This window comes from Alligator sinensis, unplaced genomic scaffold (assembly GCF_000455745.1).
Source record: "Alligator sinensis unplaced genomic scaffold, ASM45574v1 scaffold656_1, whole genome shotgun sequence".
NCBI classification, from domain to species: domain Eukaryota; kingdom Metazoa; phylum Chordata; order Crocodylia; family Alligatoridae; genus Alligator; species Alligator sinensis.
The window spans coordinates 621,789-636,981 of NW_005842333.1; the positions used below are offsets into that span (position 1 = coordinate 621,789).

Below are 15,193 nucleotides of genomic sequence, written 5' to 3' on the forward strand. Positions count from 1 at the left end.
TGCTTGCTCCACTAAAATTGTTTTCTGCAACTCCATGCTTGGTTATCGGAATAAGTTCCATTTGGATAAGTACAGATCTGCTGCACTTGCACATCAGAGCAGTTGTTCCATTCAGTGGGCCAACTGGAACCCCTTTCCAGGTCTGGATGTATTATATACATACATATGTGTATATCCTCTAAACTGGACAGAGTAGTTGTCTTGGAGTTCCTGCATGGCATGTGGAGCATGTACATAACTGTCAGAGGCTTGTTTCCTAGGGGCAGGGGTGTGATGTCTTTCTAAAGAGCTTATTTCGTGAATATGCTTTAAAAACCTACCTACAAAGCTCACTTCTTAAAAATGGGTCAGTTCAATGATGTCTGCTTTCTTTTCTTTTTTTAGGTAAACGAATGGTCACTGAAGATGAGGAAAGAAATGAGAGTGATAGACAGACAGATTCGAGGTTCGTATTTTCACATCTTTTCCCTTTCTCTATCAGTTCCTATGAAAATGCCAGAAAAGCACCCTTGGACTTCTCAGGACCTTTAATCTATACATTCTAGATATAGAAATGAAAAATTGGATGAAAAGTCTAAACCTGCTCTTAGGATCAGATACAGACTTGGTGTAAGCATTTGAAACCCCTCTGGAAGTCTGTATGGGGATGATGTTTCAGAAGTACTTAAGTCTCATACACTTTCAATGCAGGTACCGCTCCTAAATCCCATTTGGTAAAGTGACTTGAGTTTTAGGGCCTAAGTTGCTTGGCACTTCTGAAAACTTTAGTTTAGGTCAAACTATCCAGGAACCTCAGCTATGTAAGTCACATTTTAGGTGAAGGAAGCGTGCACTAGTGTACAGCAAATATAAAAATCAAGTGTAATTTACCTGTCATTTGAGGCAGGAAGTGGCAAACAGGAGGGTGTAAGATAAGGACCAAGGTCTTGCTTCCAGTAATCCAGGGGAATTTTCTATTGGTTTCAGTGGGTGCAGCATTAGGCCCTCTGTATAGTCAAGGAAGGGAAAGGTGCTTGGTCTTGAACCGTGCCATTATGTTTTCTGATTTGTTTCTTTCTCTCCACCTTCCCAGCAGCTGGAAAGTGGCAGAACTGAGCTGTTCACCAGGGTTTTCTCTGGGGCCATGTTGGCAGAGGACTTTCTGTATTGACTTTTGGTTACTGGATATTTGTTTTTATCTGCCCGGTTCCTATTTAATCTCTTGGCAAGTCCAGATGTGTGCGCGTGTGCAGTTTGTGGTGCCTCAAAGCTGTCTGAGGCACTGCAAACTGCACATGGTGCACTTGCACCCATTCACTGTACTGCAAATTAGCAGCACGGTGTCAAAATTTGATACTAGATCCCAGTGTCGAAAAAAAAACTGCCACCAAAAAAAGCAGCATAGTACACATGGCAGCAGTGTGCAGTGTCAGAAATGGAGCCTGGCTGTCCAGAGCCATGCTCTGACTGCTGGCCAAGCTCCGTACAGCCGGAGCAGTGCCGCTGCTATCCTGGGACACCCCCAGGACCCCCGGTAGGGCTGCTGGGGCAAAGGAGTTGACCCCAACCTCTATCCCACCCAGTACAATTTGGCAGGCACCAGAGTGTGCATGCAGAGGTGTGCCCTGGGGCAAAAAGCAGTAGGGCAAATATGTGCTGCTACTATTCATGCTGTGGGAAATGTGCGCATTTGTCTGGATGTGCCCTCTGTGTCCATCTGTAAAATGGGGACAAAGTCTGTGTACCTTAAAGGAGCGTTGAGACTTTCTTATGTTCATAAAGTGCTTTGACTTCCACTTGTATCGGATGCTATTCTTAAACTTAAACAAGTATGTCAGACAAGAGACTAATCCAATCTGCAAATTGTACGTTAGAGTTTATGCATGTTACAAGAGCAAACTGGGTACATCATTGTTCTTGGTGACCACATTTACAAAGCTTGATTTCATCTCAGTTTTAGAAGGGTTTTAGTATTTCACTCAATGTAGCAGTAAGGGATTAGTCTACATAGCAGACAGATTGATGCAAGAAGATCAAACTGTCAGAACTTTTTTTTTTAAATGTCATTTTAAAGTATACAGCCTTGCCTTGTGTATGTTGAATCCAGGTAAGTAAGGTTGCTTGGGATCTAATCATGGACACGTCTACCTCTCAGAAGCTCCAGCTGGAATGCAGCAAAATGACAGGCCTGTAAGATGCATGCATTTTATACACTTATCAATGCAGCAGCCTCCTGCTAGGAAGCCAATATAGTATGTCATTCAAAGCGTCTTCCTTCAGGCCCTCATTCTGGGTCAGACTTAGCCTCTTGAGGGGACTGCATTCAGAGTACATTGCTGTTTTACGTAAGAACTGGGCCCCATCCATCATTTTCTGTTGACATGCCATGCTAATTGTGTCTGGATATAGCAGCCATTGACCCAACATTTTACTGGGTGTACTTGAGTCACTAGAACAGTTGGCTTCAGATTCCAATGTACTAATACCCTGTTTCATACCATCTGTTACTGGATTGTTCTTGTTTTGATGATGCTTTTTGTTTGGTGTGATTTGCTTTGGATAACCAGAATGTTGTTTCAAATTTTCCTGCATGTTCAGATAAATGGAATGCGTCCTATTCTGACTGTGAGGATATTCATTAATGTAGGAGCAGTGTAGGACTTAGTCCTGCCAAGAACATTTTAACCAAAGAGCTTGAATTTCCAGTGCCCAAGAGTTGCAACACAATCCCTTTTAACAGTCCGTTCATGCATGCAAGGCACAGCTCTGTCCTCAAACCAGCAGCCATGGAAGAGCTACCAGTGAACTGTCTTTGGCTCACTGGTGGGCTTTTAGTATCGCCTTCCAAAGACTGAGTTCACCACTTCTGTGGCACTCTCCCTTCTTGCGATTGCTAGCAGTCTCTTGTGTAACAACATTGTCCATATATAAAAGCTGTCGGTTACCAGATCATGGCAGCTTGTTGTGTATTAAAATATACAGGACTGTGCTGAATCTGGAAAACACGCGTCAGACTTCAGCAACAAAACCATTTAAATTGTTAGCTCCTGAGCAGAATGTGCTCAGCTCGGTCAGTGTTTCTTCATTGTTTAAAGCCAATGACTAGCTGGCAGGAAAAAAGAATATTTAATTTTCTTAGTATCTTGCCTTCTAGCACCTCAGTTCCGTTTTAAAAATGCAAGCTAAGCCTTTCGATGCAACTGTGAATAAGGACACCTGTCTCCCAACAGACTGGGAAACAGGCATGAGGAAAGTTAGTTTTATCAGACTGGAAGAAACCTCCAGGACTGTCCAGCACCCTGCATGGTACAGGATCTGCTGTTCCTAAGCAGCAGTTTCTGTTGTCCTACTGTTCTGTTCTACTCCTTTGGATCTTCTCCAGTTTCTCAGCATCCCTAAAATGGCGTGCCCAGAACTGGACACAGTGAAGATCTCCCCAGTGCTGAATAGTCGGTCACCTTGTTTATGTAGCAAACCACTGGCACAGCTCCATGGGAAACCTGGGAATAAGATCTGTCTCTTCTGATCATCCTTTTACACTTATTATAATTCATCTTCCCTTATAGTGAAGAAAATTCATACAGTTAGATTCTCTTTGCCTTTAGACCAGATGAGTTATACCTACTGTAAAAATAGAGACCTATTGGTGCTCCTGGCCTCCTAAAAGGTCAGTGAGGAAGGCTTTGTGTAAAATGGATTCATCTTGGCATTTCCTGCACAATATAGGGGACTTGTCTTCACTACCTTAAACAGTCTTATGGGCACCTAGAGTCCCTGCCCCAGTGTCCTAGAAAGTACAGTCATTTATGCTATCTAGACAGCTCCCAGTCACTTATAAGCATGTATTCCTTGTGGCTAACAGGATGAAAACAACACTAAGCCAGACATTTCTGAAGGAGATTATTCGTTTTTGAAGAGAGAATGCTTTCGGTCCCTGTGGATTGGCTGAGCCTGATGTCTTAGAACATCTCTCATCAAATGACATTTGGAGAATGACTCACCCAAAGTAAAAGATTCATTAACTCCCACGCGAGAATCTGCATTGATGTCTCCGTTCCAGCGGAGCCTGTGCCAAAAGTGCAGAACCCGATTTTGATGGATGGCTTGTCACAGTCTGCCAGCTCCAGACTCCCATCAGGGTAAAATTCTTCCCCTCTGTAAAGCAAGGAGCTTGTTGCAACACTAGAAATCACGAAAAACATTTGTTTTGAACTTAGTTTCTTCGCAAGGGATTTCACTGAATCCTCTTTGCCGCAGTATGTGCTTAGACCTTCAAACAGATGTAAGGATTCAGCGTATGCAGGCTCTTGTAAGCTAGTTTTTCAGCCGTTCTCCTGGAATGGACACATTGCTGGGTCAGGACAACAGAGCTGCACCAGCTTATCCCCTTGTTCTTTCTTGTGCATGTCTCAACGTGTGACTCTCTTCTTTGAGTGCACTGTTTATGGCATGTTTTCTTGTTGTGCATAGTTACAGTTATCTCCTCACCTAGTTTAAATCTTCTGTACATTTTACTTAAGTCAAATCCTTTCCTTTAAAAAGGAGAGGCCTTGCTTTATGTCAGAAAGCTTGTGAATTCCACTGTATCTCAATTCCAAAATACAATGATTGGGATCTATTTAGTCCAGTTTTCGTTCCATGTCATACGTGTACTTCCTCACGTACAGTACATTGGCATCAAAGACTGGGTGCAAAGCTAGAGACCGAATCAGGTTTGAGGCAGCCACTCACACTTGCCTCAATCAATCAATCAATCATTTGATGCTTCCAGAGTAGAGGCCTTCCTAGATAATACCATGTTGTCCCTGACTCCTTTGAGAGTGATTTCTAAATGCAAAAAAGTCAGTGTACCAGCTGCAAAATAATATTGCTTCCAAGACCTTGACACATGATATGTGGACATCAGTGTAAACTGACTTGCACCAATGGGGGGAAAAAAGGCAGACACAGAGTATATTCCTTAGATAATTCAGCAATGGATTCTAATAAGGGGGAATAAACACCAGTATTGGCATTATATGTCTTCAGTTATCCCAAGTTAGTCATTTGTTCAATGCAGCTAGGCTATTACCTCCCCAAGTCCGGTAATCAATGTTGTAACGGTGTCAACTGCAGCAGCAACTCTGGGATAATTGGTCATCTGTTTGCTCTGGGTCCTGTGTTATCTGATGTCAATGACACCGGTGTGAATATATTGTGTGTCTGGGTCCCAAGCTCTGTTAAATTGTGATGAAACAGTATAACCTGGAAGCCAGATGCAAATATTAATTACTTAATGAACTATATATAACAAAAAAGTGAACGATTGTTCTGCAAGATGGAGTGAAGAGTTTGGTTAGTATCTGCAGAGTGTGCTGAGACACTGGACCATGTGTTTACAGGTGCACATGGGGTCTAAATCAAGGGTGAGCAATTATTTTGGGGGCAGGGCCGTTTACTGAGTTTTGGCAAGCCATCGAGGGCCGCATGACAGGCAGCCAGGGTAGGTAACTATTATTTTCTAAAATTTTTTTAAGGGGTCCTGTGGGCCAGATAGAATGGCCTGGCAGGCCACATGTGGCCTGTGGGCTGCATTTTGCCCACTCCAGTCTAAATATACAAGTGATTTCAGCTTCCTTGAACGAGAGGAGCAGGGTGGATCTGTAATAGGCACCTTGGGCAGCTTTAGGCATCTTTATGTCCTCACCTCTCATCACGGTGTCTGAGTATCTTCGACAAATGCCTTGCGTAATCCACAAACTAATTGGAAGGAAGCAAATATCAGGGTTTTTTATAAATTCATAGATTGTAAGGCCAGAAGGGACCCCGGGAGATCATCGGGTCCAGCCCCCTGCACCAAGCAGGAAAGACAACTGGGGGTCCGAGGACCCCAGCAAGGTGACTGTCTAGTCTCCTCTTGAAGATTTCCAGGGTAGGCGATTGCACCAGGTCTGGAGGAAGCCTATCCCTGACCGTGAAGAAGTTTTTTTCCTAATGTTCAGCCTGAATCGGTCTTCCAGGAGTTTGTGGAATATATTAAAGTAAAGATGCTAATGGGAGTGACAGAGTTATTGTGTGAGAAGTGTGTCGGCAGGTGGATTTAGCATTTAGTTTTGAATGCCTGAAGCTGGCAGCCATCTACTTCACCCAGCAGTGAGTTCCTTGCTGGCTGTCCAGCTCCTGGGAGGCTTTCTTCTCCTATGGTTGTTGATCTCTTTGGCAGCCTTTTCTTTCTTTTTTTTTCACCCTGTGGAGTGAAGCAGTTGTGCGACGTCATCGCAAAAGGCTGATCTCCTAGGAAGCTGGGGCCAGTACTACACGAGGGCTTTGGAAATCAGGAAAACAACCTGGAGTGCGAGAGGAAGCCAGAGCAAAGACTGGTGAACTGGAGTGATAAATTCCTGGCAATCTATGTTAATTTAAGAAGGCCAGCTATGGTCTCAGAACCAGATTTAGCTTTCTTTAGGACAGTGGTTCTCAACTTCATTGGACTTGAGGCACCCCTCCATAATGATTTTGAATCGAGTGATTTGAAACTTAAAACCTATTTTATATATCGCAGTGCTTGCCTCCTTGCAGAGGGGCTGGGCAGCGCAGATGGGGGATCAGTCAGGCAAGGACAGGCGTGAGCCAGCACTTATCTGCTTATCTCCTCACACCTTCTGGCACCCCAGGGTGACACAACACCCTGGTTGAGAATCATGGTTTTGGGACAGCTGGCTGTAATTGGTAAATATGGAGAGCTTTAGTAACTGAGCCTTGATGCCCAGAATCCCTGGATCTATCTGGATACAATCCTGTGGCCGGCTATAGACAGAAATGAGCGTTCTTTGCTAGCACAGCTGTTTGGGGACCTGAATTACCATGCCGTGCCTTAGCAAGCATCAGGTCTTCAAAAGAGTTTGGCAGTGACTTTCTTTGGGTAGGAGTTGTAATGGAGGCAAGTATTTTCAAAATGCTCTTTCTTAGCAGAATCATTTCTGCCTTTTCAGGTGGGAGCTGATCTTAGCCAAGTACTGATGGTGTGACTGACTGACTGACTGCAAGGGAAATTATAGAGTTGGAAATTGTACATAGATTTCACTCTTGGAACTTAAGTAACTATTCTGTTGGCAGTGCATGAGCCAAACATATATCAATGGCTGGCTTGATTCTTTAACAAGGGCTGGTATTGCAGTGGAAAGTGCTGTTATATTAACTTTGAAAGTGGATGCTCCACTGAATAACAAGCATCTGCTCCAAAACTTTAGCAATTCCTGACTGTTGTCCATGTTTGCTTTTATTCTGATCCAGATATCCAGAGAGAAGAGGAGAAGGTGAAGCGATCAATAAAAGATGCTGCCAAAAAGGGTCAAAAAGACGTGTGCGTGGTTTTGGCCAAAGAGATGATCCGCTCTCGGAAGGCTGTGAGCAAACTCTATGCGTCCAAAGCACACATGAACTCTGTTCTCATGGGGATGAAGAACCAGCTTGGTGAGAACATCTTTTTGAACCCCAGTGAAATTACTGTTCCTTAGGCTAACTGCAGAGGTGAGGCTTGACACGCATGGAAGAACAGGGACCAAACCCTGCCAGAATTTGGGAAAAGGTTGTATATTTGGATCCACGTCTACTTGACTCCGAGCCTCAAAACCATGTTTATACTTGAATCACCTGCTCTGCGATGGAGTTTTTTCTCTAGTGATGCTCAGTAGTTTTCATACCTGGCCTGAATACCATTAATACTGAATGCCCCTATATCCCTGTACCACTCTGCAATAAGAACTTGTTGAAGTTCTCTCATGGTCAGTTCTGGCAGGGTCTGTGGACAAGGTTTACTTCATTCAGAAGAGTTTCCTGCATCTTATAAATAACTGGGTTTGAAGCAAGTCATGTGGACTGTAGTGCTTGAGGGAGGATATGATTTTATTATATAAAATTAGGGAGCAGAGGAAGAATTTTTCCACTTTGAACCTGGACTGATCACTTATTCCATGCCACCCCTCTGCTTGGGCCCTCTCTCTCCCCTACCCCCTCCTTTGCCCAAACCCTTGCTGTTCATATTCAAATCTGTCTTGAGTATGCTTTCTGCAAGGTCTTTGATCACTCTCCATATTCCAGCTTCAGTAGCAATGAAGAAAAAAGGGATCTAGAGAAGACTTATAAGGGGCTGCCTGATGAGAAGAGCTCTGCAATGCAGATATCTTTCTTTTTTTTTTCCATTCGATAAACCTCCTTTGGTCCACAAAGAACCATAGGATCATGACTCATCAGAGCTGTTTGCCTGGTCTGCCTGTGTCAGTCCCACAGGAGAGGAAAAGAGAAATGGAAGCGTAGAGAAAAGCAGAGTCAAGGACAGCACGGGTATACAAGCAGCCTGCAGTAAGGATGGCTGATCAGTGACCGAGGAAACCAGAGGGGCAAAGTTGAACCGCAGGAAAAGGACTGGGGTAGGGAACCATGACTCCCCCAGATATTGGCTGACAGTCTGTGAGAAGAGTTGAACCAGGAAGTGTGACTGCATAGTGGGGCCTGGGAGACAGCATCAGAAGTCGAAAAAGCAACATAAGGTGCAGACAGAAATGGCAATTTTCTCTTGATCTGGCCCCCTGAAAGCGCTCTACAGCCATGACCAAACAGAAGTGCGCAGCTGCAGAGCACTTTAAAAGGACCCAATCCAGTGCTGGAGGATGGTGCAGGTAGATTGGAGCCCCCCACCTCAGGAGCTCTAATCCACCCATTCCCCTGACTCTAGCACACCTGGGGAACCCCCAGAACAAGCTCCCTCCCCTGCCTCCTACCCCTCCCATCCAGACACAGCACCAGAGCTGGGAGAGGAGGGGTGGAGCTAGGGTAGAGACCCTGCAGAAACACAGCCTCTTCAAATTGAAGCAATCCTCCAACAGCTAATGTCTTTTGGCTCGGAAGGATCCGTCTTAACTCATGGCACTTTCTGCAAAGCATCGTGAGTTTAGACCAGGGAGCTGCACTTCTGTCTGCACCTATATATGGTGATGCAGTTGCTGACTGCTCTGGATGTCTGGCTTGTACACAGGATAATGGCTTTACTTGCATTTTAAATTCTTCAGAGTGCTTTGTCTAGAGTGGATGCTAATGGATGTTTGTATTTGAGAGTGAGATTGCTGTGGGGTATGGGACGGTTTGGCTACCAGGTTAGTAAAGCAAACCTTGGAGTCGGTTTCAGAACGTGCAATTTTAATATTTATTTTATCCGTTCAAGTACCATAGTGAATTGATCTGAACTGTCAGTGGTAAATCAGGAGACTAAAATCAGTCAATGCGTCATGGTATAGAGGGACTTTAAATTTTTCACTTGGGACAAAATTAAAGGCAATCTTTGCTGCAGCATTGCTACAGATACTTTTTTCCTGGTGCTAATAGGAATATTATAGCCAACACTTTATCATCAAAGGAGTAAAAAAAGGAAGTTGGGATTCATGGCTGGTACTTCTGTTAGATTGCTTTTGGTTTGAACAGCCCTTGAGTGTCAATGAAACCAAGATTTGTGCCATTACTGTAGTATCTTAGTAATCTGGGCTAACATTAAATGCATTTATATGGTATGAACAGTAGTACATGCAGTACGCTGGCCTCTCTATAGAGGATTGTCACTTCTTCACTCATATTAGTGTTACCTCTTAAAGTTGAGGTCTCGCAACAATTTTTCATTCAGGATTTGACATTCAAGCAACTCAAAGTACCAGTAAAGAAATGCACTTGAGGTGCTTCAGAGAAGCTATATGTTGTGGTGGGTAGTTAAATTAGCCACCACAAAGAACACCGATAAAGCCACCGTAGACTGCAAGCTGGTCCAGCTTCTTGTTGAAAAAGTAGGTAATTGCCAATCATTTGGTTCAGTAATAACTTTCTGTAGCAGAGGTCAGGCTGGCCTGACTTCCTTGCAAAGGGTCGCAGTGACCGCCGTAGGACTTCTGAGTCTCCCAGAACGTCAGACTTTAGAGACAACTTCACAAGAAATCAAGACAGCTGATTTTTGTGAGCAGTCAGGTCCCATGGAGATGTTGCAGGGCTCACTACCTGCATGGAAGCCTCAATAAGGCTTCCCACAAGCAGGAGCTGGGCTTTATGCCCTCCTCCTCTGAAGTAGGTACCAGCGGGGTCGAATCTGTCCTACCACAGCCTTGGTAGTAGCAGCTTTTGGGGAAACTTGTCAGTGGTGCTCATCATCTCAGCGGTACTTCAATAGAAATTATTTAGGTCTTTCAGAAATGGGTGAGGGCAGGAGCTGCATCTCCTCCCTCTACAGCAGCCAACCTTAAGCATGAAGATGATTGAGTAAACAGGCATTTAATTTCTTAAGAGTTACTTTGATTCCAAAGGGAGAGGGATTTGTACAGATGACTTGTGTTCTGCCAGAGGTAGGCCTCATTAAGAAGTTTTTCATGTTTTCTCTTCCAGCTGTCCTCAGAGTCGCAGGCTCATTACAGAAGAGCACGGAAGTCATGAAAGCCATGCAGAATCTAATAAAAATCCCTGAAATTCAGGCCACAATGAGAGAATTATCCAAAGAAATGATGAAGGTAAGATCTGTAAGGCAAGTGATAAACTTCATTAACAACTGAGATGTTTCAAAGGAGTGGCCAGCCCACAAGTAGCCTGTGTGTGTGGCACACAGCAAACTGGGGAGGGAGCAGGGAAATGGGGTGGGGGCCGAAAGTAGGGCAACAGATCAGACACGGGAAGGGGATTGGAGCAGCGCCCGGGGAGGGCAGGAGGTTGGCCGCCTCTGTTCTAGCATCTAGACACTGCAAACACATGGGAAGGCTGCCTGGGCCTCAGAGCTTATGTTGTAGATAGGGGAGACAGTAGGAGAGAAGAGGAGGCATGGTGCTGAAACTGGCTGGGAATTTTTCATGTGTTAAATTTTTACAAATGATTGTGTCAGTTTATCAGAAACGGACAGTTTGCAGGAAGGTCCCTGTGTGGGCAAAGCTCTACTGAGGGAAGTGGCTCGGGTCTGGAATGAGATTTCTGCTGGAGGAATGGCCTGATGTCTACCCTAGCATAGCTGATAGTCCAGAGGTTGGGAACCCACTTGGCATATAGGGGCCAGGTTCAAGTCTGTGAGATGAATCGGGCAGGCTTTGAGCCTTTGTCTCTCACATATTGGGTATGTGCTCTAATTACTGGGCTGCTGGGTGTTTTTGGGCAGTGTGTGCCTCCTCCTGATGTACAGTAGGAAACTTTCTAAAATTCTCAGCTGTGTGTGGGGTGAGAAAACCATCGTCTTCCTTGTCTGCCATTACAGGGAGACTGTGGTTAAAGGAAAAGATTTGAAGCAGTTCTTTTCCTGTGTTCATACTTCAGACTTCACTGTTCAGAACACGGTTGCACAATGCCATGCCCAAGCGATCTTATCTTTTCTTTTCTTCTTTTCCTAAAGCATTTGACTTTGTGTTGTACTTAGAACAGTTTTGCAGTTTGAGTCACAAACCCTAAAAGGGGTTTATAATTTATACTTACACATTTCTCTTGTTCCCTGTGGAATTAGTAATACACAAAGAAAATCTCTGAGACTCTCATTAATGAAACAGTAACATACAGCGTAGGTTCTGAAAGGTTTCGGTGCTGTCAGTTAAGAGTTAAACATTATTAATTGTTCAGTAGTACAGCTAATAGTAGGTGCATGTTTGAGTAATACAGTGAATGACTTCAGTTTACCTCGTCTTCTGCCCTTTGGTTGTCCTTTGTCCCACTGGTATAAGGACAAACCTTGTTTTTTTGGCAGGGGAAACTTGAGAGCTGGGTGCATGTTTAAAGTAACAAAAGAAACAAGCTCTGCTATGTGCTAACCTCATGGGGAACTCTGGAAATCATAAGCGATTGTGAGTGTGGATGGTGCAAGAGGACCGTGCCCTTGCTCTAGCAGGCTGCTCTAGGGAGCAAAGCTTAAGTTCCCCAGTGGGTCTGACTGCCATAGACCTACTCTGGAGCCAGGAGAGTAACTCAGCTTTCTTGAGGGTCCTGTTCTCCAACTGGGCTTGACTAATTCCCAGAAATGAACATACTGCTCCTGTTACTCTGCAGGCAGGTATAATAGAGGAGATGTTAGAGGACACCTTTGAAAGTATGGAAGACCAAGAGGAAATGGAAGAGGAGGCAGAGATGGAAATTGATAAAATCCTGTTTGAGATCACAGCTGGTAAGTGTATGCGCTTTGTGTGTGTGGGTCCAAAATAGCACATAGATGCCTGAAGTGACAGAAGGTAGGTGCCAGTCTCCACGAGCAGTCAACAAAAGCAGTTTTTCTGTGTAGATGCTCCCTTGCCAACCCCTGCCCCCTGTATCCACCTGCAAGCTGCTTAGTGCCAAAAGTTCTGCTACCAGGCATGTCCAGAGGTACCACCAGCTATTTGGGATTGACCGTGCAGCTAGGAACACAGCACTCATGGGGCCGGAGGGTGTCAAAATGGAACCTGATGCTGTAGGCCAGCAATGCAGACATGTCCCTGGGAAGATTCTGAATTGTTCCCTGCTCCTGAGGATGTTTCTGAAGCTTATTAAGCAGGGACCAAAACCCACAACTAGCAACAACCTTTCCTAGTGACGTGGCCCTCATCAGGGCTGTGCAGGCAGGCTCACGTTTGTTTATGCTCTGTGCATCTTTCCTTTTGCACAGGCCCAGGTGCAGCAGGTCTATGGGGGTGGCATCATCCCAGCCTAACCTGTAGTCTGGTTAGTGCACTCTCTCTGAAGAGCCTGGTTTGAGGGCCCTTAAAAGCTGAGGGCCTGGAACCGAGGTCACCCATTTCCTGGGCATGTGCTGTAACCCTTAGGCTATTACATAAAAGGCATGTGCCCCCATCCTCTCTGCAGCCAAGTCATTTCTTCTCTGTCACTTTTCTTCTTTGATGTTTAGAAAACTGCTCTGAATCTCTGCCTCCCACAAGTACTTGGCTCAGGGCTGGGGTAGATGCTGGAGGCCAGGAGAGAGAGGACTTCATATATGTTCTTCTCCTAAGGAATAGTAAACCTGGGCAGGCTGTAGGCCCCCTAATGACCAGGTGTATATGGTCAGTAGGAAGTGGCTGGCTCAGTGGCATGCTCTTACCTCCTCGCTCTAGGACAGGGGTGGCCACCTTTTCGAATCACGAACCGGGCCGGATCACGAACTTTTTATCACCCAGTGGGCCAGCGAGCCATATTCAGAGATGTCACAGGAAGTGGTATCATAGCAGGAAGTGATGTCATGTGACCTTTGACACCATTGAAGTTACAGGGGTTGACATGGTGCTGCAGGAGCCACTTGGCTACAACTGGGTTGACCTGGTGCTGAGAAGCCGCGGGGCCAGCCCAGGGTTAACCTGTAACCTGGGGCCCGCTCGGCCTGCCAGTGCCACGCTCGGATTGACATGGTGCTGCAAGACCTGCCTCGGCAGAACCGGGTAGGCACCGGCCAGGCACCGGCCAGGAAAAGCAGCATGCAGCCAAAGCCGGCTTCTCATGTGCTGCTGGGGACAGGACGAGGCCGGCCAGCAGAAGTGGCGGCAGAGCCATGTGTCGTTCAGGACGGGATGAGCCTGCTCCGGTCAGTGCCGTGTGCCTTGGGACTGACCGGTGCAGGCTTGTCTGGTCCCGAGCGGCACATGGCTCTGCCGCCACTTCTGCTGCCCGGTGCAGACCCAGCTGGACTCCTCGTCCCGTCCCCAGCAGCACATGAGAAGCGGCCCCCTCGGGGCCTCGCGACAGGGCCTGGAGAGCCGCAGCGCCCGGGGGGAGACTGGCCGGAGGAACAGGCATCGCCTTGCTGTGGAGATGGGCAGGGCAGGTGATGAGGCAGGCATGGGCCAGCAATGCCAGAGGCTGCTGCTTGGCTTCCTGTGCGGGGCTGCTCCCCCGGGCCCCGTGAGGGTAAGCAGCTCCCATCCCCTGGCTGGGGCCTGCGGGTCAACCCTGCCTGCCTCACCATGGCCCCACGTGCCGCTGCCATGGCTCCACACTCCGTGCCCCCACCACCTCTGCAGCCCCGCAGCTCCGTGCCACCACCCCCGCCACGGGCCAGGTAAAATGGCTTGGCGGGCTGCATGTTGGATAAGCCTGCTCTAGGAGGTCCATACTCAGTTATCACTGGCTGATTGCACATTTTATAGGTACAAAAGTAACTTCTCAAGCAGCTGTTACCTACTCGATACATGCAGATGAGCAACTGTGACCACACACTCAAAGCTTCCTTCTCTGGCTTGTTTGCAGGGGCCTTGGGTAAAGCACCAAGTAAAGTTACAGATGCTCTTCCAGAACCTGAACCCATGGGCGCTGCTGCCGCTGTTGCTGTTGATGAGGAGGAAGATATTGAAGCAATGCAGTCACGCTTGGCTACACTCCGGAGCTAGATTCCCATGTACAGACTGACTTTTGGTTTGCTCCAGAATGTTATATCCACGTACAGCTTTGTATGTGAAAGTACCTTCTGTAATATACTTTTTTTTCCCCCCTGGGTTTGTATTCTATAAGAAATTATTTTTACCATTTTTCTGTTGAACCTGTGAGAGGGTGTGGGGAAATGGAGGTGGGACTGTGATGTATGATTTTCAAGAGAGAAAAACCCTGCAATATGTTCTTTGCATCAAGTAGCATCTTCACCCTAACAAAGCACTTTCATTGGCTTAAATCTGCTGCCTGAACAACTTGATGTTATCAAGTCTGTACTTTTTTTTTTTTTCCTGAAACAATACAAATGCATTTATTAAAATGTGTGCTTTTAATCCTTGCTTCTCTTGAGTCTGCTTTGACTTTGCATTGCTGTTTTAAAGAGCATGCTGTGTCCTGTTTTGTTAAAGCTGGGAAAAATTGTCCAGAAAGGAAAGTCTAGCTTTCTTACAAGAACATTCCTCCAAGGCTCACAAAGCATTTTATCCTAATCCTTCCAGCATCCCAGCAGTTGTGCTGATTACATTGTAGCTAGCCCTGCTGCAGAGAATGAGGAAAAACAAGACTTGTTTGGGTGTATAACCATAGAAGCAGTCTCTCCCCTTCACACTGTTTAAAGTTTGCAGTGCTCTCCCCTCCTCCCAGAGCCCTCTCCAGTAACCCCCTTCCAGATCCAGGACTACTAGCCTGGGTAGGTCACAGGGGGAGCTATCTAGACACAGACGGTAAAAGCTCTCATGGCAGTAGACTGGGGAGCTATTTGTCTTCCTTGTTCATGAATGGTTGTGAATGTTCCTCCTAGCTGTAAGGACTCAGTCTTTCCGCACCAAGTGCCATGACTTCAGCA

The 15,193-nt window shown here is 46.0% G+C and overlaps 1 protein-coding gene across 2 annotated transcripts in view; it reads left to right on the forward strand.

The window, feature by feature from the left end:
• LOC102369313 (charged multivesicular body protein 3) overlaps nt 1-14,684 on the forward strand; it is a 46,417-nt gene extending 31,733 nt beyond the window's left edge. Inside the window, exons 3-7 of one of the 2 annotated variants that reach the window (XM_014522271.2) lie at nt 385-445; nt 7,252-7,431; nt 10,378-10,499; nt 12,007-12,121; nt 14,170-14,684. In XM_014522271.2, coding sequence (XP_014377757.1) covers nt 385-445; nt 7,252-7,431; nt 10,378-10,499; nt 12,007-12,121; nt 14,170-14,309 — 618 coding nt within the window. In that variant the 3' untranslated portion in view covers nt 14,310-14,684. The remainder of the gene's footprint in view (nt 1-384; nt 446-7,251; nt 7,432-10,377; nt 10,500-12,006; nt 12,122-14,169) is intronic. The other variant, XM_006028641.3, reaches the window with a different exon arrangement.
• Nucleotides 14,685-15,193: the final 509 nt, after the last annotated feature.